General features: G+C 46.4%; 1 protein-coding gene across 1 annotated transcript; it reads right to left on the bottom strand.

Moving 5' to 3' along the window:
• Positions 1-304: 304 nt before the first annotated feature.
• Positions 305-25,844, bottom strand: OTOP3 (otopetrin 3). Its single transcript, XM_054978097.1, has 7 exons — positions 25,784-25,844; positions 15,147-15,609; positions 13,319-13,455; positions 7,792-7,850; positions 5,751-5,869; positions 2,638-3,551; positions 305-713 (listed from the first exon to the last, which is right to left on the bottom strand). The coding sequence occupies exons 2-7, from the start codon at positions 15,526-15,528 to the stop codon at positions 543-545; spliced, it is 1,782 nt and encodes a 593-aa protein (XP_054834072.1). The 5' UTR covers positions 15,529-15,609; positions 25,784-25,844; the 3' UTR covers positions 305-542.
• Between the last annotated feature and the right edge of the window lie 1,339 nt (positions 25,845-27,183).

The following is a 27,183-nucleotide window of genomic DNA, read 5'->3' as shown; positions in this document are numbered from 1 at the left end:
TTGGGAGAGATGTATGTTTCCATGGCTCTTCAGACATGGATGACTGTGGCACTTGCACAATCATTTTCCTTGGCTTTTCCTAAAGAGATTTATGAAGTGTCCCTAAGTAATCAGCTTCTTAGTTGGTGTTTGATGGCCATCCATCCAAAGCTTTTGGTGTGCTCATTGTGGGTAATAATTGTATCCTATTACTGTGGTAACAAAGTCAGCTTCCACATCTTCTGAGACTTCTGTTTTAAGGTCAACAATTACTTAGTATCATAATAATTAGACACTATTAATATACACAGACAAAATGATGCAATCTTACAATAAGCTGCTATGCGGTGCGTGCATTTCTGCTAAACAGGCTGTTTACCAAGAAGATTGGGTCTTATTTTTTAGTGCCATAAGCTGTACAAAAACAAGATAACAAATCTCCCCTCGTGAAACCCTGAGAAAGTAATGTCCATAGAGACTTTCTAAAGTGCCAGCTCTGGGCCTATAGGAATGTCTGTTCAGCATTTTACTGTGACATCAATATTCGAAGACTTATGTTTGATTCAGACTGACCGATACACCTCCAGAAGATCTCCAACTGAATGCATTCTGTAGAACACACCCAAAGGCAGCCCAAAATTGACGATAGCAAACCAGGTGGAGTAGCCATAAAATGATTTCTCCAATCCATTCTCAAACTCTGGATGTGCTCCGAAGGATGGCATAATCCACAGCTGGAAAGGGTTGTGAAAAGAGAGGAGTTAGAGGATTATTTTTTATTTGTTAGGCGTTAGAGGATTTTTTTTTTAAATTGTTAACTATGACTGTAACTTCTGCCTTAATTCAGACCTCTGTTTCTTAGGACCAAGCTGATGGGTATCCTCATGGTGGCTACGCAGGTGCCATTTTAAAGTGATTTTAAAATGCTGCAAGGGCCTGTGGCATGGAACTCTCCCCCCCCCCAATACCTTTTCTGGTGCTGAATCTGTTGTGGGAGTATGTGCAGCCTCCCTCCCCATATGACTGTTTTGGCAGTTGAAAAGTGGTAAGGAAAGAGCTCCATGCCAGGCCTTTGCAGCATTTTAAAATCACTTTAAAATGGTGACAGTGTCTTCATGGCAGCTATGAGGGTGCTGTCACATTCAGTTTGGCCCTTAGTTTACCCCTTTCAGTAGCTTGAAAATTGTAGTTATTTTGGTTCCTTGTTCTCTCCAGCAAATGGGTAGTGTTACCCATTTGCAAAATCCATCAACCCATTTCTGATCCTGACTCTGTCCCATATTATGAAATGTCATGACAGTCACCCCCCCCCCCCTACTCCAGAACCCCAGATTTTTGAGGGAACATATTTGCATTTACCAAAGCTGCATGTATTTGGAAAGTATGTGTTTCCTCATTCACGCAAAATGGTGACCCTGCATTTTGGGTTGGAACACTAAAATTGAAGCCTGCAAAGGCCTACCATCTCCTCTAGGTGTCCCTTGAATGACCTTGCTTCTGGTGTAAGTCTCTCCTTTCTTTCTGTAAATCCCATCCTATCCCATTAGTTTCTGCAACTGGTTCTTCTGTTGGTCCCTCCTGTTTGGGATGATCTCCCCTCCAGCATCTGACCATGCCAGCATTCCTTGGACTTGAACTAAGGAGTAGAGCCATCTCAGCATCATTCATGCAGGAGTAGCCACCTAGTGTCAAAAGATACCAGCTGTTTGTCTATTTGTGGCCAAACTATGCTTTCTGATAGTTGTACCTCATGATTTACTGAAGTACAAGCTGAGCTCTTCATTAAAAAAAAAATCAGCACTTGAGTATCATATTACCTATATCACTGCTGAGGCCTCTCTATCCCCAGAACTTCCCCCTTCTTCCCTCTGCATCTCTAATTGCTTGTCTGTTATTTCTGTTTAGAGGGCTTTTTCATACTGAATGTGCCCAGAGGTGAACCTCTCAAGCCCCTGTGCATTTTCCATACCTATTGTCAGTGTCACCATTTATTCTGTAGAAGGGGCATGAAGCTGGGCTTTCTTTGACGTTTTTTCTGTGCTCCCCATACGCAGTGTCACCAAACCCTGCTGTTTATTACTTAAGGGCCAGTTACTTGTCTCGTTTGGTAAAACTCTGTCTCATGCTCTGATCCTCTCTTGCCTTGACTACAGCAGCCTCCTGTCTGGTCTTCCGCTGTCACGTATCAGCCCCCTCGCCTCCCCACCCAGCTACCAGAACCAGTCATCTCATCATTCTGACCCCGTGTTGACCCTCCTTAAATCCTTCACTGGCTTCCTGTCCACTCCCCACTTCTGACAGCTGACACATCCTTGCTTTGTTCTTTCTGTTCCATCATCCTCTGGCCATCTGGGAAAAAAATCCTGTTCCATCAAACAACTTCATCCCTTTCCTTTTGCCGTCCTTTTTGTTTGGAACCGCTGCCCAGAATACCAGCCCAGTGCCAAATCAACTCCTCAAAGCCCCACATTTCCCACAAAGCCTTTGGAACAACCTTTTGGTTCTCGTACACAAGGTGCGGTGAAACTAAGCCTAAGGTACATAGAATGAATAAACTCAGATGCTTCCCCCATTTATTCCTGCCTCCCTTTGTCATCTTCCTTGCATGGTATCAGGTATATTTTCCACAGGTTTCTCTATGTGTACTTAAGTTCTTACTGTGATGTTGCACATGATCAAGAAGCTGGAGATCTCCTGCAGAGCTTTCCTTTTCCAGTTCCGGATGTAGGCCTGGGAAGCTCTTCTGATCTCCTTTCTTATCTCTAAGTTATAAGCTTTTGAAGAACTATCTTCAGATTTCTCTCCTTTTGTTTTCACCTCCTTGTTGGCCGTGGATGAGATAGGTTCTTGACTGCTGTGTGATGTGATAATGTCTTTATTGGGTGGGCACTGAGTTGAGGTGGAGTCTTGCATGGCATGTGGGCTACGGCTGGAGTCTTCCTCTACCACCAATGGCTGCCTATGGAGCCCCTCAATAATGAAGATATTCTGGGTAATGTGCTGAATAATGAGGCATACGGAATAGGCTAGAATGAGGCTGTTCAACAGTCCCTTAGGATTTGTGGCCACAATGGCAACAATGGAAAAGTATGAGATACCAATCTGGCCCAGCGCTGCTCCCATAAGCAAGATCACATCAAGGCTTCGTGTTGGGTTTTTCAGTGTGTCCAGCTCCCTTTCTTCTAGGCCATGGATGATAGTTCCAGCCAGGGCTCCTGTCGTCATCAAAGGCAGCAAAATGATGTAGTAGGAATAGTAGAGAATGAACATGTGATAGCTAGGGGAGGAGCTGGTGGCTTGGATCTGATACAGCATGAAAATACAGATGCCAATAATTAATGCAGAGATGCCAAGTAGAGGCCCAAAAATTAAGCCACGGATCTGGAATTCAGGCTTTGGATGAGTAGCATGCTGTTGAGAAATGCGTCGGCCCACATTCTTCCACATGACATATAGCATGGAACAGGAGATCAAGCAGTATTCTGTGTTGAAGGGGTACAGTAAAATATACCCTTTCTGGAAGACCTTGCAGACTGTCGTGTTAGGACAAGTGCAGGAGCTGGTCCTGTTTCCTGGAGCAAGACAGTGAGAATGGTGGGATCATAAGGGAAGATCCTATATGTATAAAACCTAGTTTTCGGCTGGAGACTTGGAATGTTATGAGATGCTAATGCTGAGAGTACAGGGGTGAGATTCCTTCTTACCTGCTAGTTTGGGCACTAATCACAGCTGGGCAAAAACCTGTTCCTGACCATGACCACTCTTAATTTATCTTGCCTGACAGCTGATGTTTCCTTAGTTAGAACATCTCTCTCTCTCTCTTTTTAATGCTGACATTCTGAGGATTCCAGGACAAACATTATCCATGGATTGTTTTACTCTGATGCCAGGGAGCAATGCTATGAGGAAGCTGGGTAGTTCTTGGAATACTCACCAAGGTGCCTCTTGAGTAGACATGGGCATGAACGGGAAAAAAATTACAAACACCCTGTTCGTTGTTTGTTGCCATCCCCGAAAAATGAACAACAAACAGAAGCGAACATGTCCCCTTAACAAACATGTTTGGTGTTCATGGCCCTTTTAAGAGCCCTTTAAACTATCAGCTGGCAGAGGGGGAGTCCCCCTTGCCAGCTGATAGTTTAAAGGGCCCTTTCCTGGCACGTGCAAGGGGCAGGGCCCTTTAAACACCCCACAACTCCCAGCCCCTGTCCCACCCCAGTGCCACTGGGCTGCTGCTGCCGGGTGCGAGAGGGACAGAGAGATTCTCTCCATCCCTCTGACAGCGGGCAGAGCCAGCACTGCGGGGCCGCTTCTGCCCGCTGTCAGTGGGACAAGGAAGCTCCCCCCGTCCCTCTGACGGGGCAGAGCCAGTGCCACCGCAGGGCCACTTCTGCCTGCTGTCAGAGGGATGAGGAGAGACTCCCCTCATCCCTCTGACAGCGGGCAGAGCTGCTGCTGCCATGGGGCCGCTTCTGCCTGCTTTCAGAGGGACAAGGAGAGACTCCCCTGGTCCCTCTGACAGTGGGCAGAGCTGGTGTTGCAGGGCTCCTTCTGCCCGCTGTCAGAGAGATGAGGAGCTGACAGCAGGCAGAGCCACCACTGCCACGGGGCTGCTTCTACCCGCTGTCAGAGGGACGAGAAGAGACTCCCCTCGTCCCTCTGACAGCGGGCAGAGCCGCTGCTGCTGCAGGGCTCCTTCTGCCCGCAGTCAGAGAGACGAGGAGAATCTTTGTCCCTCTGACAGCGAGAGAGCTAGCACCACCGTGGAGCCGCTTCTGGCTGCTGTCAGAGGGACGAAGAGACACTCCCCTCGTCCCTCTGACAGCGGGCAGAGCTGGCGCCACGGGGCTTCTCCTTCCCGGTGCCAGCAGGATGGAGAGATTCTCTCCATCCCTCTCATACTAGGAGAGCCGGCGCCACCCCGTTTGCTGTCATTTTCTCTTCACAGTGGCAAAAACTGTACTGCCTGTTGGAAGCTACTTTGAGGGGTCACAAAACTGACCTTCCCAATGTTCAACACCCACCAAATTTGCAGGGTACATATTCCTCAGTGCCCACTGAAGACCTACCAAGTTTCAGAGACATTGCATCCCGGGAAAGGTATGATCCATGGGTCCCCCCCTTTGCTGTCTATTTCTCTTCCGAGTGGCAAAAACTGGACTGTCTGCTGGAAGCTGAAGGGTTAAAGCCAGAAGAAAAGCCAGAAGGAGTTCAGACAGAGTTCAGTCCCTGCCATTGCCAGGGTAATTGATTGAAAGGCGCCAGACTGGCTTGATGAACTGCTGCCAAACACAACGACTGACCGAGGCTTTACAACAACTACTGGTTCGTTTGGAATGGGGACTCACTGTTCGCGAACTGATGAACGGGCTGTTCGTGGGTTTTTTTCGTTCGTATTGCTGTTTGTGCCCATGTCTACTCTTGAGTTAGTCTCCTTCTCTCTTTCACATACTAAGTTACGGGGGAGTCTATGTGGAAAATGTGCCAGGCTAATGGAGCGTCTCTTTATAATTTAGGTCTAAAACAAATGTCGTACACTGCAAACCTCTCCATTACTGCTACACAAAAAATCTTGGAAATGTATTTCTCTTCTATTGGATTCCATGGTCTGGGCTAGCCCCTTGTGATTGTGAAAATACCATGCCCAGAAGTGGTGGGTGTGGAAATGTACATGGCATAGAACAAGTTCTACTGTGTGTTAATCTTGTACACCTTCCATCTTGCCCACCCATTTATTTTATAATTTTAAAAAAGAGAAGAATGACGCTTACCTTCAAATGCCCGCACAAGTTTGTTAAGTTCTGAATCAATTTCCCTGTGAATGGAGTCATTGGTCACTGCTAAGAGCCACAGCAGAAGGTTAGTGGCCATAGTAAGCATCAGTCCACATCTGTTAAAGAACAAATGTGTCTTTATACTTCCTTGCCATGGTAGAGTAGTCTTTGTTAGTCTGTTCTTGGGATATTGTTTTTTTCAGTCCTTCTGACTTGGTACCCCATGCAGACTTTATGAGAGTGAACATGTTGGTAACAAAACTGGGAATTCTTATAACTGCTATGGGTGAAAAATGACTGCCCTGGTTGCACTTCCTTTTTGCAGAATGGACAGAAGTTCTATAACGTTGTCACCTACACATTAGTAAACTATGTTGTCAGAGCGGAGCCAGTAACCTCTTAATGAGTACCTATGGTGCAAGGTGCCCCTGTTTCTCAATGCTAAATTTTTCACTGAGTTGCAAAAGGAGGTCAACAAACGAGTTAAGGAATTCCATTTCCATGATCATACTCACCATGTACATATTTTGACACTGGGTGCAGGATTCAGCATCATAAGTGTTTCAAGTCTGATTTATAAAAAAAGCTTATTTTATAAACCTGCTGAGAAATTCTTAATGCTAGAAAGTGCAAGGACTTTGTGCTGTCTGCACAATGATCCCTGATCTTCTTGGCTCTCCTCTCCCTGGTGGCTTTTTCCGACCAGTGAAAGTTTATTTCTGGAGCTGCAGGACTCGCGTGATGTATGCTAATAGCTGTGTAGGACAGGAGGCTGCAGTAAGGAGAGAAACGGGGCAAAATTGCTTCCTCCGACCTCATGCATGAGTGGATCTCTGATGATAGGAGAGATTTCGCCCCCTTCTGCATCCCCACTTCAGGCTCCTCCTGACCTGCAGGTCTATTTCCATACTCCATGTAGATCCTGCAGCCCCAGGAAACATATCCAGGGTTGGAAATGGATATGACTCTCAGAGCCAAGTGATGCCTGACACAGGTTGGACATTTGTCAGCTTCCCTCAGGTTTTGATGGAAAATGTAGGCATCCTGGTCTTGCAGCTGTAATGGAGAGCCAAGCTGTAAAACCAGGACGCCTACATTTCCCATCAAAACTTGAGGTAAACTGACAAGTGTCCAACCTGTGTAAGGTGTCACTTGTAGCTTGGCTCAGAGTGTAGAAGACTCATCAGTACTTTCTGCTGACAGATGTAGAATCCAGCCCAGATATCACAGAAGGATTTATCACTTTTTTATATTGTATACTGGGCCCTTAAGGTAGTTGATAATTTCACTTAGGAAAACAAAGTGATGTAAAATCCTGTGCTGTATCCATAAGGGTTAGAAACTAGATGAGATTCTCAGGAAGCTAAACTCTACGCAAAACATTCTGTAGGCCCTCATTCCCTGAGCTACAGCTATCCTCAGCTTTTGTCTCTGCAGTCTCTTTTATAAGGGCCACTTGTTAAAGTCTCAAGAAGTTTGATTGACGGGAGGAAAAGAGAGTTCCAGTTCTTTCTTAACTCTGCTCAGTCACCACACCTCACACATCCAGTGCCTTGATTCTTGCTCTAGCTGCTTCAACACCAACAGCTGCAGTAAGGAATCGAATAGCAGGAAGAAGGGGTAGAAAGCTCTTCCACAAGGGTAGCATGTTATTTTTCCCCATAGGAATGAATGGCAGCCATTCTCTGGTATGGGAGAAAGCAAAGAGGATAGCTTTAAGGATATCATGGAGATGGGCCTAAACAAATACTTGGTAACCCCAGTCACTGGGAAGCTGGCTTGCTCTTTTCTGTTCATGCCCATCCTGCTTCTTTGCTCCACTCTTCTTAGGCCTTGCTGTGCGTGCCACCCCCAGCAAAGGTTAGCTAAGTGGCCACTAGGGACATGGCCTTGTGAGTGGTGGCAGCAAGATTATGAAATGTCTTCCCCAGGAAGGTCTGACCACAAATGAAATATGGTCCATGGTAGAACCTACAAAGGCAAAGAGGTATGGCATGGGGATCTGGTCAGTCCATTATAGAGGATTCTGTTTTCCTACCTGGTGAGGTTGTGCTGAACCTGGGTACAGTCCTTTGCATGATGCCATATAAAATAAGTCTGAAATCAACAAAAAGTAAAAAGTGTGGTATAAGCTTAGTGAAATTTATATAACTAAATAATAATTCCTGCTCTGGGGCAATGCCATGTTTTTTTCCTCCTCCTCCTCTGTCCAAGCAGGCTTTGGTGTAATGTGAAAACCTGTTCTGCCTCTAGCACCATCCAATGAAATCTGCAACACACCCTGTGTTCCATTTTAAGATTCTACAAACTTCCCCCAAATTACTTATTTCTCTCTTCAGCCCCATCTCTTTTTTTAGTAGTAAAAAATCCAGCCGGATAAAGGGTTCTCTAGAACTCAAAAGCTTGCACACTGTTCTTTAATATTTTGATTGGCCCTAATAAAAGCTATTGCATGACGTTTGAGTCAGGAATTTTTCTACGGACCAACATGACTACTGTATTGTCGAAGGCTTTCAAGGCCGGAGAACGATGGTTCTGAAGATGCCAGCCACAGCTGCTGGCGAAACGTCAGGAACTACAATGCCAAGACCACGGCAATACAGCCCGGAAAACCCACAACAACCAACATGACTACTGACAACCTTTAAATACTTTGAGTGTCCCAAGTGCTTCACTCAATTTTACAACACCTCTGCAAAGTGGGCCAGTATATGTTGAAAGTGGAATGCCCATGTCAAGCGAACCAGTATTATTGCAGATGGTGGGACTGAAACTGGGTGTGACTTGCCTAAGGCCGCTTACTTTTAGCAAAAATGAGATTTGAACAAGAACCTCCTGCAGCAACTTTGCTTAGCCACATTGTTACACCAGTAGAAAGGATGGTGCTATGAGAAAGGAACATTGGATTTACTGCGAAGGTTCCTCCTATTCGAGGTAGAGGAGGATGGCCTGATGCTTGGATAGTCCTCCTCCCATGATCCCTGGAGGTCATTCCTTTCCCCTCCCTGAGGACCCCTCCTTTCTTCAGTTCAGAGACCTCCAGAGCGTTCCATTGAAACCCACCAAGTGTGCCATTGCTTGTTGTCCTCAAATAGAACTTAATCTGAAGATTAACACAAGTAAAGGGTCAGGCTCCAAAAGGGCCAACCTCTTTTCAGAATAAAAGCACATTTAACTATAAACTGTTAACAGCAGAAAAAAATGGTTAAGACATACGGCAAGAGAGCTTATCGTCCCATAGGTAAGGGTGGGTCCAGGATGTCCTCCTCTGCTTCAAACAGAAGGGACCTTCACAGTTAAGTCTAAAGTTCCTTTCTCATTTGAGGAGAGGAGGACAACCTGATGTTTGTGATGTCATAAAGCTTTCCCCAAGATGGGTGGGCAGCCCTCTGTCTCTGTTCCTCTTGCACCACCTATTGAAGGACTTGCCCCCCCATAGGCCACATCCACCTATGCATAAGAGTCCATTTTGTAATGGCGTACAAAGGTAGATGTAGCTGCCCAAGTGGCTGCTCTACAGATATTCAGAACTGATGCACTGGAGTGAAAGACAGTTATGGTGGCCGCACTCCTGGCTGAGTGGGCTGTAATTCTTTCCGGAGGTTTAAGCCCTTGAGAAGTGTAAGCCACTCTTCAGCCACCTGCTGAGACATGCTTTGGAACCTTCCTACGCTTGGCTACTAGATGCTATGCCACAAAGCATCTGATCTCCAGATTGAAGCCATATGTTGATTGCAGATATGTAAGACCCTTCGCACATCTAAGGTATGTCATATAAGGTATGTTCTTCTCCTTGGAATGTGATGGATTGAAGCAGAAAGATGGACCTGTGGAACACCAAATTCACCCTTGGGATGAACGAAGGTGCAGAAACCTTTAGTTATAGATAGTGCTCCCAACTCTGATATGCATCTGGCAGAGGTGATGGCCATAAAGAACAGCATCTTAAACATGAGGAAGCTAAAAGATGGCTCTTAGATAGTGGCTCAAACGGATGTTGTGTGCTTGGAGAACCCACATGAAGTCTCCAGGAGGGAAAACATTGAACTGATGGCAGGTTGGAAGGAGCCGCTCCTCCGAGGAAATGCTTGATAGGTGAGGCGTCCACAACAGGAATTTGGAAGAGACGAGAGACCTTGGGAGGGAAGGAATATAGTTTCTTGGAATGGCCAATGTAGAACAGGTGGCCAGAGGGTACAGCCCATTCCTCCTTGATGCCTTCAGTGAAAAAGCAAGGAAAAGGGAAGATGGAGCCTAAGGTTTGGGACATACCATGCACCCCTGTGGCCCCATCTTCCTCATCTGACTCTGAGTCCCCCTTGAGGATGGACAGTTGCAGACTTTTCACAGCCTTGTAGAGTAAGGCAACTTCACGAGAAAACAGCCTATGAGACTGAGGGGCCTGCTGAGGTGGGTCTTCATCTAAACGTTCCCTTTCCTCTCTCTCGGAGTTGGATTCAGAGTGCTAAGAATCAGGGTTGTAGATAGGGTTGCCAAGTCCCCTGGAGCCTGGACTTGGGGGTTGGGAGGGGCACACATATTGGGAGTGCTTAGCTTGCACATGTGCTTTATGTGTGCGCACTGCTGAGCACTTCTTTGTTGTGCAAGGAATTACATCATTCCCAGCATGGCAAGGAAGTGAAGGTCCCTGCGTGGGGCTGATTTGAATCTAATGTGGGGGGGGGGGCTGATTTTTATCAAATTAGCCCTGCGTGGGGGCCTTCACTTCCTTGTTGTGTCACAAATGATGTCATTCCTGGTATGACAAGGAAATGTTCTGCAGCATGCAGGAGGGCGCTGCAGTGGTCTTGGGCCCATTCCCCAAGCCTTTTCCCCTGCTGGCCTGGTGAGTAGTGGCAGCGGGGCTGAGAGCGGGGGACTCTCCCACCCCCACTCGGGGAATGGGATCCCGAGCTCCTCCAGCAACTCAGAGATCTCAGAGAAGAATCCCAGGGATATGGGGAAGGTAGGCTTTTTTGTGTTGCTTTAGCAGGCCAAAGGGTTTCCCCAGTAACTTGAACCTGGCCTGCAAGATCGCCCTGGGTAGCCTGTCTCTTAGGAGGCAAGCAAGAGGAAGAGGGAGCACCCAAAGGGCCATGCCTCTCTCTGCCCTGAGATTGCTCTGTTCTGATCATCTTCTCATTAAATAAGTTGGTCAGCTATTCCTGAAAACCTGGTGGGGCAGCAAATTAATCTGTGCCCCCTCCCAAGGGGCCCATGGAAACAGGATTAACCTGTTCACTCACTACCTCCTGATTTGGGCTGCCAATCCACTGGTGGGGATGAGGGATCCACCCATCCCATCCTCTGCCCCATGCCACCATTTACCTGGCCATCAGCCGGGGGTGGGGGGGAAGGTGCGAGAAATGGGCCTGAGAAGCAAGGGACCTCCTGAGCAAGTGCACAGTGGGCCTGCTCCCCGGTGGGAGCGACAATGTCACTTCATCAAGTGACATCATCGCAACCAGCGGCAAGCATGTTCCCGTGCTTTGCAGGGGCCAATTTTTGGCCCCAGCTGGCTGAATTGGCCCTACACAAAGTGCAGGAGCAAACCCGCTGCCAGCTTGATGATGTTATTTCCCAGAGCTGATGTAACTGGGTCAGCACTGGGTGCACGCTCGCGCTTTAAATCCCAGGTAAGTGCCAGGTTTCCCCTCCTTCAGGGAGGGTATAGGGACCTAGCAACCCTGCTCCGAATTGGTGGGCGTGAGAGCTGCAGGGGCAGTGGCAGCTGGCACAGGCTGATGGCAGTGGCTGTAGCAGAGAATAGGGTTGCCAGGTCCCTTCACTCTCCTGGCAGGAGATCGGGGCACTGGCTCTTACCTCCCCTTCTTCCTTCAGCTGCTTCTCGCACACGTGTGCTCCCAGCTGGTGTGATGACATCACTTCCTGGAAGTGATGTCATCACGTGGGTCAAAGAGCGGCCCGGGAGTGCTCCTGCACTTGCCAAAGGGCTGAATGTCCCCCTGAGGGGCCCAATTTGGCCTGAAACAGGCCCACTGCAGGGAACGGGAGCACACTGCTGCGGGGCGCAGGAGCGCGCTGAGCCACCTGGGGGTGTGCCGCACCACTGCGGGGGTGCCCTGGGGGCATGTCCTCCCGCTGGCCCAGTAAGTGGAGGCAGGGGGTGGGAGGTGGGAGCAGGTGGGGGAATGACAAGCCTAGCAGAGAGGTACACCTTTCCCACCAAAACTGCAGCCAGCCGGAGTAATTTCAGTTTCATCATTGCTCCATAGTGCCGCTTTTAGCAGCTAATTTGTTCCTTTGCTTTTGTTTCAGCCAGTCGTTAGGCATAAGGGCTCCAAGGTTGCTTTCCAGCACTGTGGCCATCTATCTCCATTTAGGTTGATTGAAAGGTAAATGACATCACTGCAGAGGTGACTCGTGGCAGCAAGTCACTCCAATGGCAGCGGAGTGGAGCAGGCAAACACCAGCAGACAAAGAGTTATTTTTTAAAATGGAGACAGAGAAAAAGAAAAAACGCACATCGAAGGCACACTAGAGAAGAAGAAAAAATGTCCTAAGGAGCTCTGGAGTAAAAAAAGGGCCCAAAGGCAGTCAGGGCTCCAGCTCCTGCACTCACAAGAAGGCAGGAAAAGAACTGAAGAAAGGAAGGGTCTTCCCTCTCCTCAGAGGCGGGAAAGGAATGACCTAATGACCTAAGATGGCCTCCAGCGATCATGAAAGAAGGAGTACCCTTTTCTCTTCCAGTGAGAATGGCTTAGCCTGCTGTTGCTCTTAAGTAGCGAGTCAGCATTAAAATAACCCTCCCAATTTCGGCTCTGTAATATTATTTTAGTGTATATGAACTATAAACGAGTTACTGTAGCACAGTGGTTAAGTGGTTCAGCTGAGAATCAGCACTTTACTGGTTTGAATCCCACTACTGCCATGAGCTCAGTAGGTGGCCTTGGGTAAGTCACTCCTCTCAGTCCCAGCTCCCCAGCTGTATTGTAGGGATAATAATAACATTAATTTGTTCACAGCTCTGTGTGAGGCACTAATTGTCTAGAAGAGCAGTATATAAGTGCAGTTATTCTCAAGTCGCTTGAGTACAAGCAATGTGGAGATTGTCAGGTTGTAATCTGGACACTCCCCTTGAATCTTTAAATTCAATGCAGCATTAGGAGATGAAGCAGCCAGCCACAGCCTCTCCTATGTGCACACACAAACGGGTGAATTTGTCCTCCAGCCCCCACTCCTTATGCCTGCTGCACAGCACAAGTGGGGTATTGCTGGCTGCAACTGGAAGGGAAGGAGGTGAAAGAGCCGGGAAAGGGAGAATGAGTGGAAGAAACTGCAGCATCTCTTTCCCTGGTAAATCTCAAAGGTATAAGTGGAAATCTCCAGGTCACAGTCTGAAAAGCCTCTGTATGATAATGATGGTCATATAATTGTACTCTTATATGTAATGATAGTCTGTGTTATGAATGCAAATATTGCTTAAAGATAACCAGAAACTGTGAACTATCTTTTTGCCATAGCAGATATCATATCCCCGATTGCTTTCCTTTCGACATGGTGTAGATAAGAGGCTCGGCTGTAGAAAAAGTGGCATGTAATACCTGAATGCAGATGAAGAGGATTTCTATGCAAGGGAACAGGATTTCCAGCTGGGATTTGCACTGAAGGTGGATAATGTCATATCCCATACGGAACACATTCAGGAGGATGCTGCACACGCCAAATAACATTAGAGACCCTGTACAGGGACAACATCCTTGTTAAAAGCAAAATAATAATAATAGTAATAATAATAAAAAATTAATAATAATAGGAAGGTGTATTTGCAAAAAGAAACGGCACGTTCCCAAAGGAAACTTTACAAATGGGTTTGTGATTGTTTTCATCATTTGCAGTGCTGGTTCTGTCTGGGTGAGTCTCTGTACACAATAAAGAACTAAGAACCATCCATTCATGACAGCATTTCTGCAAATATGGTTTACCATTCCCGCCGTCCCCCAGAAAATTAACTTTCTGAACTCTGGTGTGTTTGCAGTAGGGTCTCAGAGCCAAGCTACAAGTGACGCCTTACACAGGTTGGACACTTGTCAGCTTACCTCAAGTTTTGATGGGAAACGTAGGCATCCTGGTTTTACAGCTTGGCTCTCCATTACAGCTGCAAGACCAAGATGCCTACATTTCCCATCAAAACTTGAGGGAAGCTGACAAGTGTCCAACCTGTGTCAGACGTCACTTGTAGCTTGGTTCGCAGTCTGTGTATGTGGCTACAAAATGACAGTTTAGCTATAGACAGTTCAGCCCTACTTGGTAGGGTTATTAAATTCAAAAGTCACAAGATGACATATATTTCTGGCTCAAGGGAGGAGGTGCTGAGTTGGGTACAAAGTAAATTTTCCCATAATAGAAGGGAAGATGTCATTTCTACCAATTTCCCCTCCCTGCTGCAGATCTCCGGTTGCCCTCCCATGCCATTCCTGAGTGCCCCAGGAGCAGTATTTCAGGGAGCAAACTGAAGGCGGAGGGGAATTCAGAAAAGTTTTGTTTTGCTAGAAGTTGTGATGATTCCCGTCGGCTTTGTCCATCACCCGCTGGTCTGCCACTGCTGACTGACGCTTCCCCGGGGGAGAGCCCCTGCCCCCAGCCTCCTGGCCAGCCCCAGAGATGTTGGGTGAGTCTTCCAAGGGCTGCCTCCTTAGTGGCCTCAGACACAGCAGAGGAGAAGGTGGGGAGGTGGACCCCTAAACCTAGTGTTACCAGGTCCCTTTACCCTCCCATGTGACCTCATTGCACAGATGCCCAAATTAACCTGTTGCAAAGCATGGGAGCACTCTTGGAGTGGCGCGATGACATCACTCCCAGGAAGTGATGTTGTTGCACTGCCTCGGGAGCATGCCTGGGAGGCCCAATGAAGATCTCAGTGAAGATGGCCCATTGAGTAAATTGCAATCAACTTATGGTGAAAGCAAAGGGCTTTCCAGGCAATTGAGGTGCTTTGCCATTACCTTTCTCTGCAGAGTCTTCTTCGTTGGTCCCCCATCCAAGTCCTGACCCTGGCTGTTTCCACATGTCTTACCGGCCTCCGGAACATTGTGCAAAACACCTGGAAGATAGCGTCTTCTCACGCAAAATCGCACCAGGAAGATGCAATGTCGCGCAATACTCCCAGATGATAGCGTCTTCCTGGCACGATTTTGCGTGAGAAGATGCTATCTTCTGGGTGTTTTGCACAATGTTCTGGAGGCTGGTAAGACATGTGGAAACGGGCCGTTTAGCTTCCAAGATCTGATGAGCTCTGGCTATACCACGCTGCCTTCCCTCCCAACTTAATGCATAGCCCGTATCCATTTTATGTACAGTAGGATAACAGATACTGTTATCCGTTTAGTACTATAGGGATGTTACTTGGATCCGGAATGTAGCAGTACTTACCCTTAACCCAGATTGGCCCTGCATGGGCATCCCGATACAAGATGGCATGTGGCTTCCGCCTAGTGAACAGTAAATAGTATGCTATCCAGCCTAAGGACAGAATCTTGAGGATGGATAGGAAGATCCAAACATCCCCCAGAGTAATGGCCACCTTGTTAAAAATCATACTGCAGATGAATGCGCTGCCTAAAAACACTACGTTCATGGCTAGCAGGCCTGAGAAAAGCTGCCCTGCTTTCCGGGCTTGCTTGTCCCTGCGCAAAACTGAAGAGCAGTGTCGGTGCAACCAGAATTTCTCATAACGGATCTTCCAGGCCTCTGGTTGGGTAGGTGTCTCCGGCTGGTCTCCTCCAGCTTCCTGGGGATGGCGTCTCTGCCACATGGCTGCTTTCCTATCTATGGCTCAGAGCTGAGTAACTCTTCTGCTTGGCTGCCTGATAGGAAGGAGAATTTGCTTCCAGTCCTGCAACATTAAACAAACGGGGGTTACAGACCAAGAGTAAATGCTGTTGGAGTAAATGTCTCTTGGTTCCAGGGGGAAACAGAAAAGAGCAATGGGGTGGACTTGGAGTCCCCCTCCCAGGATCAAATCTCAATGTTTCAAGGTTTAACCTAAATCAGGGTTTGGGCTGTATGAAGGCTCACTCAATCCTATTTTTATTGCCAGGACCACTCGTATCGTTAGGTGATTGCAATAGAACTAACATAAGAATTGCACTCAAGTTTCACCACCAAAAAAGTTAAATAAATCACCAAAGTCTAAACGCCTGTCTGGCAGAAGTCTCCAACAGGTAGCTTGTGGGAGATAGGTAAGTTGTCAGCTGCTACAGAATAGCTCGTGCGTCCCCTAGAAGACCATGGGAAAGATCTGCTCAAAGCTTTTCTTTTTGTTTGTTTAAAAAGTATTTTTCTTTGTGTTGCTTAACTGTTAACTTTATTTTATTTGCTCTTACTAGTTCATGTTCTATTTCTAGACCAGAACATGGTAATATGCTGGTGGGGGGAAGTGACATATAAGAATGGAGAAGGTAGAGGCAGTAAAATCGAAACAGGAAAAAACTGATTTAGGCTGCTTCCACACACGTTGGATAATCCACTTTCAATACTCTTTAGTGAACATTTAAAACTGCTTTTCCATGTGTGGAACAAAAAATCCACTTCCAAAGGATTGCTAAAGTGCATTGAAAGTGCATTATTCAACGTGTGTGGAAATGCCCTTAGTTCCCCCTATTTAGTTTCAATGTACTAGTGTAAAGTAAAAACAGGAAATTAGAAACAATCATGAGCTTATTATTTTGTTCTTGGAATTTCATGTTTCTGTATTAAAAATTCAACGTGAATACATTTATGAAAAAAAATCCTCTTGGATACTTGGAATTATATTCCTATCAAATCAAGTGCTAGTTGGGATAGGTTGATATCTCTTTTTTCAGCTTAAGATTTTGTTTTTGCTTTAAAAATGGCATATTTAGTGTCAATATACATTCTAAACTAATAACCCTTGTTTCATTTCAATATAAAGCATATTTTAAAATATTTTCTCAATGGACATCTTAATTTTTTTTGCAGTAATTTTGGAGATGTCAATTTTTTGAGTAACTGTAAAGGATTTTTCAGTTACAAATTTTCCCATTAATAAAAAAAAATACAACCCTAAACTTATGTATGCCACCCTGGGTCCTCATTGAGAAGAAAGGTAGAGGTATAAGTTAAGTAAACAAACAACCCTTTCAGATTTGTCTTTCTAACAAAATAGAATACATTTGTTTTAAGCTAAATCTGCAGTAAAAGACATCACAGTACATCCTTATTTAAAAAAACTTTAGCAGAGATACCACAGAAGCTTCAACAGATTTCTTTTTAGTATTACTAACCAGCAAACAGAGCTACCTAATAGGTGGCAAATGTGTTCTGCCGTTTAACAGAAAACGAATTTGGTAACATTGAAAAAACTTATCATCCACAATGTAAGTCAACAACCTCTTCCTAGGATGCAAATAGCAGTCAATGGTTAAAATGTGGACGACTGAATAGTTGTAACTGTACAAATAGAAGACAAGGAAATGTTGGTTGTACAGCCCCTCTATTGGCAAGGTAGCTATTATCTTAGAAGTGCTTGAATTGCAAAATATGCATCATGACAATATGGGTTTTCCCATGTATTATTTTAAAATGATGATACCAAAAAGCTAAGTTAACTAAGAGCGAAGTTAACATGTGAATGTCTATACTTCCCTGTCTTAGATTCTAGGTTTGGAAAGCTTTGACACAGTTATCTATAATTCTCTACACAACCAACCGTGGCCTCTCAAGAGGACAGCTTCAAAATGGATTTACCAATTTATCAAAGGTGGCCACCATAGAGTTCAAGACAGTACTTGTTCCTATGCTACTACTAATCATTTCAATAGAGATTGTGCAGCATAGTCTATCCTAATCGTAAGAGCAAGATTTGAGTCCAGTAGCTCCTTAAAGACCAACAAGATTTCCAGGGTGCAAGCTTTTGAGAGTTAAAACTGCCTTTGTTAGGTATCTGATGAAGGGAGTTTTGACTTGCAAAAGTTTATACTGTGGAGATCTTGTTGGTTTTTAAGGTGCTACTGGACTCGAATCTTGCTTTTCTACTGTAGCCCAACATGGCTGCCCACTTGGAACTATCTAAATCAGAGATCTCCAGAATGCATTTCAAAGGTCCACTAAAAGGCACTGCCGTCTTAGAATCAAGTGACCTGGAAAATAATGTCTCACAATCCTTTTGCGATCCATGCCTAGTTTAAGGGATCAAACTCAACCTGTTTCCAAACCTCAGCACAAGGAGTTGGTGGGGAAAACACCGTTCAAAGGCCGTCACCTCATTAAATCACCTTTCTTACCTCAGCATTAGCAGTTATACCAGGAAAACCAGATGGGACAGAGACTCTCTCTCCTACATCTCCCAGACAAAAACGCAGCTAAGAACAGGTAAGAAAAGGTTGTTTCTAAGTTCAGCAGGACTTGAAGTCTTCTCAGAAGGGCTGACAAGTAGACACAGGCAAGTACAGCTGCCAATGGAAAGTGTGCTTTGCTTTTTCATGTATTGATTTTTTCCCCCTCCTGTTTACCTTGGGGATAGTCTTGTCATTATATTAATTACCAGGCTGAGAGGCTCATTAGCCCCAGACAGTCCAACCAATAGGAATCAACTGCCCTCTTTTTGTACCTGCCCGGTCAGCTCAAGTCAACCACCGTCATTTGCAGCACAGGATGTGCCGGCTGCAAAACCACAAACCTTCATGACTAATGCCCCGAGCCTGTCATTTGTCATTCAAGACTCCAGAAACAGCCACGTTCTTCTTGGCAGGATAGGCCAGCTGACCGATCGACTGGCACTTCTACACTTAATTTGGAACCAATTCTCTTGAAAGGTTTGACATCTCCCTGCAGACTCTGGGGTTGACTTTCATTCCCTTCTGTGTCAAAATGATGGGTGCTTGACAATAAAGTCTGTGGAACGTATTGCTGCAGGATGTGCCCATATGGGGCATGAAAATGGGCCCTGCCGTGGCAAGAACAGCAAGTAGTGTGGGAGTGGGCAGGAATGGCATTCATGTACCTCATATGAATTTGAGACTTCCAGCACTGTATGTGGCTGGGGACCCCATGTAGAAACAGTCTCTTATAAAATGATTTAATTCCATCATCTGACACATATTTATGATAGCACCTCCATACACTTGAGACTATTGTTTACTGTACTAGTAAGGACTCTTAGTTCCTCTTAGCTGTTGTCATATGGATCTGACCAACTAAAATAATCTTCTACATGGAGTTTAAAATGCTAAAAAGTAATTTGTAAATCGGCTGCACTGCTGGGATGAACAAATGACTGTCACATTTTCAGGTTTCTCACTGCAGCTGTAATTTTCGGCTGCTATAAGGAGGCTCTTCTCCAAGACCAATAACTAAACAATATATAATAGAAAAAGCATCCAGTTAAGAAATTCCCCCACGTATTTACTACACTGTAGTATTTACTACTACAGATGTGAATAGGATGCAATTCAACAAAGACAAGTGCACAGTATTACATCTGGGCCACAAAAATGAGAAGCACAAATACTGGATGGGGGATACACTTCTGGGCAGTAGTATATGTGAAAGGGATCTTGGGGTAAGAGTGGACTGTAAACTGAATATGAGCAGTCAGTGTGATGCGGTGGCAAAAAAGGCTAACTCAATCCTGGGTTGTATCAAAGGGGCCATAGCATCGAAATCGCAGGAGGTCATAGCCCCTCTCTATACTGCCTTGGTCAGGCCACACCTGGAGTATTGTGTGCAATTCTGGAGGCCTCACTTCAAAAAGGATGTGGACAAAATCGAGAGGGTGCAGAGGAGAGCGACAAGAATGATCAGGGGTCTGGAGACTGAGCCCTATGAGGAAAGGCTGAGGGCCTTGGGAATGTTTAGTTTGGAGAAGAGGAGACTGAGGGGGGACATGATTGCTCTCTTTAAATATCTGAAAGGCTGTCATTTGGAGGAGGGCAAAGAGCTTTTCCAGTTGGCAGCAGAGAGTAGGACGCGAAGCAATGGGCTAAAACTACATGCACAAAGATACCGGCTGGATATTAGGAAAAACTTTTTCACGGTCAGAGTAGTTCAAAAGTGGAATCAGCTGCCTAGGGAGGTGGTGAGCTCCCCCTCACTGGCAGTTTTCAAGAAGAGGCTGGATGAATACTTGTCAGGGATGCTTTAGGCTGATCCTGCACTGGGCAGGGGGTTGGACTAGATGGTCTGTATGGCCCCTTCCAACTCTATGATTCTATGATTCTACTACCTCAGCTACTGTTTGTATAAACTAGGCCTTAACACCTTTAGCAGTGAAAGCTTAGCAGAATGGGGTGGAGGTGTCCTGCCATTGTGCCTGCTTAGGGATCCATTCCCTTAGTGTGGGTAGGGGATCCCTTGCTCCCAGCTTTCGTCCCTTGCCACCACTCACCTGGTCAATGGGGAGAAAGGCGCAGGAACAGGTTGAACCCCCCCCCCCCCGAGCACGCTGAATCACCTCCACATTGCGGCAGGAATGATGTCATTCCCAGTGCGACACGGAAACACGGGGTTGCTTCAGGGGTCGTATAAGTAAAGAGCCCCAATGCTAGATTTTTACCAAATTGGCCCCTGGCATGACTTATTGCTTTTGCGTTGCACCAGGAATGGCATCATTCCCAGGGGGATGTCGAAGTGATCTGGAGTGTGCGCTGCACATGTACACTGCATGCATGCGCAAGGTAATTTCTCCTAGTGCCCCCCTGGGGATTTGGCAATCCTATTACTGCTTACAAAACAAAAAAGATGATTTTCAAATATTAGGCACATACATGCCCTGATAACAAAGCTAGCTCTAAATTCGCAAAAAATCACTTTTAGAGTGATATAGTAGTTAGGATTAGACCGAGAGCTGGGTTCTAATTCTAATCTCTGCTCATCATTCAGGTTAAATCATGTGAACATGTGAAGCTGCCTTGTACGGTCAGACCATCAGCTTATTAAGATCAGTATGGCCTATTTTGACTGATAGTGGTTCTCTGGGGTCTCTGGCAGAGGCCTTTCACATCACCTGCTGCCTAATTATTTTTAACTGGAGATGCTTGAGATTGCACTTAGGAGGACCTTCTGCATGCAAATTAGTTACTGTACCAACGAGCCATGAAGTGGTTTGTGACTCAAGTTGTTCAGTCTGTGCCATACAACAGTGCCATGTGGTTCTCCCCATTTTTTGAGAGCCTGCCAAATCCTTTATGTCACAGTTGTGCCCGTGCTCCATTTCTGGGGCTCAGTGGTTGAAAGGGCATCAGTACCTATCGCAAAAATAATCATTCTCCACTCCTGTATCTGCAACCATTGAATAAATAGTTTTACTTGCACCCTTGGTGTTTGCTCTAGGATGTTACAGCATGTTAAACATTGGCAGGCAGATAAAAACCAAGATGCCCAGAAGTCTGTGTAAAACACCAGTGTTTGCACAAGAAGGTGACATAGAATATCGTATGCCTAAGACAGCTACCATCTCACACCTTGCTTGCCCACAGATAAATGCAGCAAAATGACGTCTTGTAGCATAAACCACTTTTACAGCTGTGTTTTTTCTGTGATAAGGTCTGTTTGTGTGACCTTTCCCCCCATTCTGTAAAGCCGATACTGTAAAAATATTACATCAAGCTTACAGAAGCTTACATCAAACTTAAAGTACACAAAAAATGAATCCGTTTATATATGCTGTTCCTTTTTCAGATTGATTGGGGCTCGAAATGCATCTTTAATGGAATAAACACTGGAATTCTTACACATTAAGATTCAGGCCTGCACAACTTGGCCTGCACAACAAAGCTGAATGCAGTCAACTAATGCATCCCACACAAGACTGAAGGAACAGTCTGTTTTTATTGCCTGCCTTGCGGAACACCTCACAAACTGGAACACGTGGCTGGATTAACTTTGTTGGGTCACAAATTCTGCAGGATTATTTTGGTTAACAGCTATCTGAATATATTATTTCTTTGTACGTCCTCTAGCCTTCTACAAATGGTACTTTGATATTCTGTATACACAAAGTGGTAGCCATCCAGCTGCACATTTCAGGAATGCAATTCACACAATCACAGTATCACAAGGAATGAGCAACATTTGGATTTTTCATGCAGGTACAGGTATCCAGGGCTTTTTTTCAGGGGGAACGCGGGGGAACGGAGTTCCGGCACCTCTTGAAAATACTCAGCAATAGTGCTTGAAAATAATATGATTTCAAAGAATCCCGTGTGTTTCTTCCTTATTTTCCTCTTGAGAGTTCCGCCACCTCTTTTCCCAGAAAAAAAACCCTGCAGGTATCCATTCACATGACCCAGAACCCTGATTTTCCAAGTATCTCTTGCTAAGTGTTTCTTTAAAGTGCTTCCCTCTGTTCAACATGGAATGGCAATTTAGGGCCAAACTAGATGTTACAGCATCCACAGGTTAGACACGGGGATGCCATTTTGGAGAAGAGTTCAGCCATTTAAAAGTGCCGTGAGGTACAGCATGGTGAAACTAGGTTATCTAGTCCTCCCCCACTGCCTTTTCAAGTGCACCAAATTCTTTTTTAAAATGGTGTCAGCATCCACAGGTTGGACCTGTGCACATCCTAATGTTTGGTTTGGCCCTGTTGTCTTTTTTCTCCTGGTACCTGCTAACTGCCGTCTCTGTAACCCATCCATACAGAATACACAAAATTGAATAGGCTATTCAGTATAGAATTAATTGAAGAAAGTAATTTTAACTTTGTGTGTGTGGTGAGGGGGGATCTACTGCGATGATGAACGCCATAGGACTATTTTTGTTCTGCTTGCTCCACCAGCTGCATTTACTTGCAGTTTAATTATTCCTTGATTTCTCAAGGTCCCCCCCCCCTTTCCATCATTCCAGGATTGATTGGAAAAGACTTAGTTCTCCTTATTCAGGTGTTTAGAATGAACACAGTAAGAGGGAGGGGAATCAGAATTGCATTTGTGGAGTTTGCTAGCATATTTTATTACTACATATGCAAGCAACGAAGGTTCCCCATGTGCTATACACATCCTCAGTTTTTCCAGCATATAGATCTTGTACACAGAGGCACTACATGCTTGAGTGTAAGTGTAGGCTGCTGTACAAATGGCATGGTGAACACATGGAGGTCAGGGGCTAGTGGGCATAGCTTGTCTCCCTCTCCCTGCCTTCATTGGGAAAGCCTGAATAGGCCTTAACCAGGGCTTTTTTTTCAGCTGGAACACAGTGGAATGGAGTTCCGGAACCTCTTGAAAATGGTCACATGGCTGGTGGCCCCGCCCCCTGATCTCCAGACAGAGGGGAGTGTAGATTGCCCTCTGCACCACTCAGCAGCATGGAGGGCAATCTAAACTCCCCTCTGTCTGGAGATCAGGGGGCGGGGCCACCAGCCATGTGACCATTTTCTCCTAGCGCAATCCACTGAGTTCCACCACCTATTTTCCCAGAAAAAAAGCCCTGGCCTTAACAAATATGGCTTCAGAAGAAATCACAGAGCATGGAGGAATATGACATTGTGCTACACCAAAGCACCATTTTTGTCTGAGGAGTTCCTGGAAACCTGAGCTTACACCTCAGTAGGGACAAATGCTGGGAAATCTGCCTGCTGCTGGATGTTCATTAGGGTTGCCAGTCCCCTGCTGGGGGTGGGAGATCCCCCATTCCCAACCTACACCCCCTGCCAGCAGGTGAAAGCGCCTCTTGGGGCACGCTTCTGGGCGGCACAGTGCACCTGCACGTTGCAGTAGACTAAGTTCAGCCCAATTCGGCCCAAAATAGCCCCAATTCGGCCCAATGCAGACAGAGTGCAGAGTGCAAGAGCACTCTAGGACCCATTGCGCTGCCCCAGAAGTGTTCCCATGCTCGGCAGCAGCCTGATTTGGTCTGAATTGGGCTGCTGCGGAGCACAGGAGCACTCCAGGGCCTGTCGCTCTGCCCCAGCAGCCCGATTCAGGCTGAATTGGGCCCAATTTGGCCTGCTGCAGAGCACAGGAGCACTCCCAGGGGTGGCATGTGACCAGCGTGATGATGTCACTTCCTGGAAGTGCCATCATTGCACAAGTTGGGAGTGTGTGGGTGAGGACAGCACTACAGTAAGTGCCAGGTCTCCCACCTCTTGCCCAGAGGGTAAGGGGACCTGGCAACCTTAGTGTTCATATTTTACGTACATATATGGCACAACACTGAGTCACTGGAGTGGGAGAATTAAAGAAGAGAGAGCAGTTCCAGCAACTATTGAGCTGGTCATTCCTACCATGGGCTCAGCCACTACTAACCAGAGCCCAGCAAATACTGTCACATTGACTAACCAGAGCCCTGCAAATACTGTCACATTGAAGCAAGATTTTTAGTTTCTCAGAATACTTCTTCCAGCTAGATGATAATCGAAGAAAGAGCAGGGATGAGCTGTGTGAAAGAGTGAACAAGAGATTGCTGGACGTGAAAACCCATGTCTGCAGGGTGTGATGATGCTAGAGCAAATGCATTCTTAATTCAGGAAGTCCAGAGCTGCTTCCATAAGGATGTTTAGCTCTGCCTTTGTTTTCATACTGGATGTTGTGTAGCTTGGTGCAGGCAAGGAGACAGGCCAGGGCAGGATTCTTAACACAAGCTTTTATTCTTCAGTCTTCCTTACAGCCGAGGGTTGCCAGCTCTGGGGAGGGATATACCTGGAGATTTTAGGGGTGGAGCTTGAAGAGGGTGGGGTTTGCAGGGGAGCTGGAGCTCAGCAGGTTATAATCCCATATGGTCCCCTGTCTAAACCAGCTGTTTTCTCCAGGCGAACCTATCTCTGTCACCTGGAGATCAGGGGTAATTCCAGGAGGTCTCCAGCCACCACCTGGAGGCTGGCAAGCTTATTACATCCCCCGTTTAAGCTGTTGTGCTTTTTCCTCCATCTTTCTTTCTTTCTTTCCCCTCCTCTGCTCTTTTCCCTTCAGTATCTGCCCAGCTATAGACTACAGTTGTCCCTAATGGGACAAACTTCTAACCATTACAGTGAAACAAGCTACAGCTATTAAAATACAACAGTGAAGCACTTTTTTTTATGTCCATGCAACATTATCTTCTAATCACTCACTTTCCAGCTTTTCCTGTGCTTTTATTTAATATTTCCCAAGGATGCTTCGCTACAATCTGAAAGAATGCAGTCTAAGCACATTTCATTATTGGTTTGTTTGTTTATTGTCCCAGAAGGCATGATATCATCACACAGGGCCCTGGAGCACTCCCACGCTTCGCGGCAGGACCAAATCAGCCCGCTACGAATTACGGGTGCATTCCCCGGGCCGTGTACTGACATTACTCCTGGGATTGACATCATCATGTTGTCCTGGGAGCAGGCCTGGGAGGCCTGTTCCCTCGCCTTTCCCTCCTGCTGGCCAAGTAAGTGGCAGTGGGGGTGGGTGGGAGTGGGGGATCCCCTGCCCCCCTGGGGTACATGGCAGACCTATCTGACAGTGTTCCATCTTCTCCTGAGACTAGGGTTGCCAGCTCCAAGTTGGGAAATTCCTGGAGATCTGGGGGGTGAAACCTGGAGAAAGTGGGGTTTGGGGAGGGGAAGGATCTTGGCATGGCATAATTCCATAGAGTCCACCCCTTAAAGTAGCCATTTTCTCCAGGTGAAGTGATCTCTGTGGCCTGGAGACTACTTGTAATTCCAGGAGATCCCCAGCCACTATCTGGAGGCTGTTGTCTAGTTAGGCATACTGGATATCTAGCCTGTTTTGCTACCGACTACTGGAGGCTGGCAACCCTACCTGAGACTGATTAACCCCTTCTCCTTACCAAAAGAATCCCACATAATCCGGAAATCCAGGAAAGAGGTCATGGCTTTCTAGCGTAATCAAAGAACCATGATTCATAATGAGCAGGTTCCAGATGAAGATAAAGGAGGGTTTTTTTATCTTTGGCTATTTCCCTGGTTAGAGCCCTCGTTGTGTAATGAGATGATGAAAGACTTTGGCTCGGGGGTAAGAGAATCATCAGAATAATGGAGCCACCTGGCTCTTGAAGTGCCCTTGCACCCATTTTCCTTCCCACCACACATGTACCTGTGTGTAAGGGCAATAAGAAACTCTTACCTTCCGTTTCCATGCTACCACCCCCTTACCGGGACAGAAACAAATAAAATTCCAACTTTCGCCATGGCCACCATTCTCCCTGGGCATATGCAAACTGTACTGTGCACTGCGGCAAAGCTTGTAAAATGAAACTTAAAACTGTTAAAGTCCACTTCAGACCGCAGTTGGCAGTTCCCCAGTGCCCCAAACTCTGCAATTCATGGAGTAAGGCTTGGTGATGTAACCTTGAACAGCAGTACTAAAATAGTACTTTGAACATACGGTATCGGCAAATCATGTACCCATATAAACAAAACTCCATGACCCTACTGAATACTTAAACCATAGCTAAAGATTGGCTTAGATTTGCCAGCCTCCATGTGGAGCCTAGAGATCTCCCAGAATTACAGACGATCTTCAGATTACAGAGATCAGTTCCCCTGGAGAAAATGGTTGCTTTGGAGGGTGAGCTCTCTGGCATTATACCCCGTTGAGGTCTCTCCCCAGGCTCCATCCCCAAATCTCCAGGAATTTGTCAGGCAGGAGCTGACAACCCTAGACTGGCTTCAAGCTTAGTTATGGATTGCATTGGATTGAAAAACATCATCATGGCACAGGGTCGCCAGGTCCCCCTACCCCCCGGGCAGGAGGTTGGAGGCTTGGCACCTACCTTTTGATGTGCCTCTCTCTCACTCAGAGCACACATGCACGCAACCTGTGTGATGACATCACGTGCTGCCCTGGGAGCTCTCCTGTGCTCTGCAGAGGGTTGTATTGGGCCCAATTTGGCCCCGAATCAGCCTGAATTCGGCCGCTGCAGAGCATGGGAGCATTCCTGTTCTCTGCAGCAGCCTGATTCGGCTCGAATCTGTCTGGAATCCGGCCAAATCGGCGCCTCGATTTGGCCTGAATCTGGCCCTAATTGGGCCACTGCAGCATGCAGGAGTACACCGTGCAGCCTGGCAGTGCGCGCACGCGCACACCAGGAGACATGTTCCCCCTCGCCAACCAGGGCTGAATCCACATTACCTCAGCGCGTCCCGATGTTGCACTAAATGTTTGCTAAACACCCAGAAGTATAGCATCTTTCTAGCGCGATTCAGAAATCGCGCTTGAAAGACGCTATACTTCCGGGTGTTTAGCGAACATTTAGTGCAACACTGGGATGCGCCGAGGTAATGTGGATTCAGCCCAGGTAAGCGGGGCGGGGGGTGGGAGTGGGGGATCCCTCACCCCAGCGGGGAACTGGCAACCCTATCAGGGCAAGACAACAAACAAGTCTGGCTGTTGGCTCTATAAAGGCCTTCTGGATCAAGGGATGGCCTTTTAAAATAAACCTTGGTTTCTTTGCAGGTATTGCAACTAGGGGTTGGTCAACAAGCTATGTTTAGCACTAACCAGTGGTTAGTTTTATGTTTGCA

Source organism: Eublepharis macularius, chromosome 4 (genome assembly GCF_028583425.1).
Source record: "Eublepharis macularius isolate TG4126 chromosome 4, MPM_Emac_v1.0, whole genome shotgun sequence".
NCBI classification, from domain to species: domain Eukaryota; kingdom Metazoa; phylum Chordata; class Lepidosauria; order Squamata; family Eublepharidae; genus Eublepharis; species Eublepharis macularius.
This window is presented reverse-complemented; position numbering and strand designations above follow the sequence as displayed.

Excerpts from the sequence above, each read along its gene's own strand:
- OTOP3 (XM_054978097.1), bottom strand. The coding sequence starts at position 15,528 with ATGTGGCAGAGACGCCATCCCCAGGAAGCTGGAGGAGACCAGCCGGAG. Across the intron at positions 5,870-7,791 it reads GTTCAGCACAACCTCACCAG|ATGTGGACTGATGCTTACTA; the intron begins GTAGGAAAACAG and ends GTTCTTTAACAG. Across the intron at positions 3,552-5,750 it reads ACTTGTGCGGGCATTTGAAG|GAAACAGGACCAGCTCCTGC; the intron begins GTAAGCGTCATT and ends GTCTTGCTCCAG.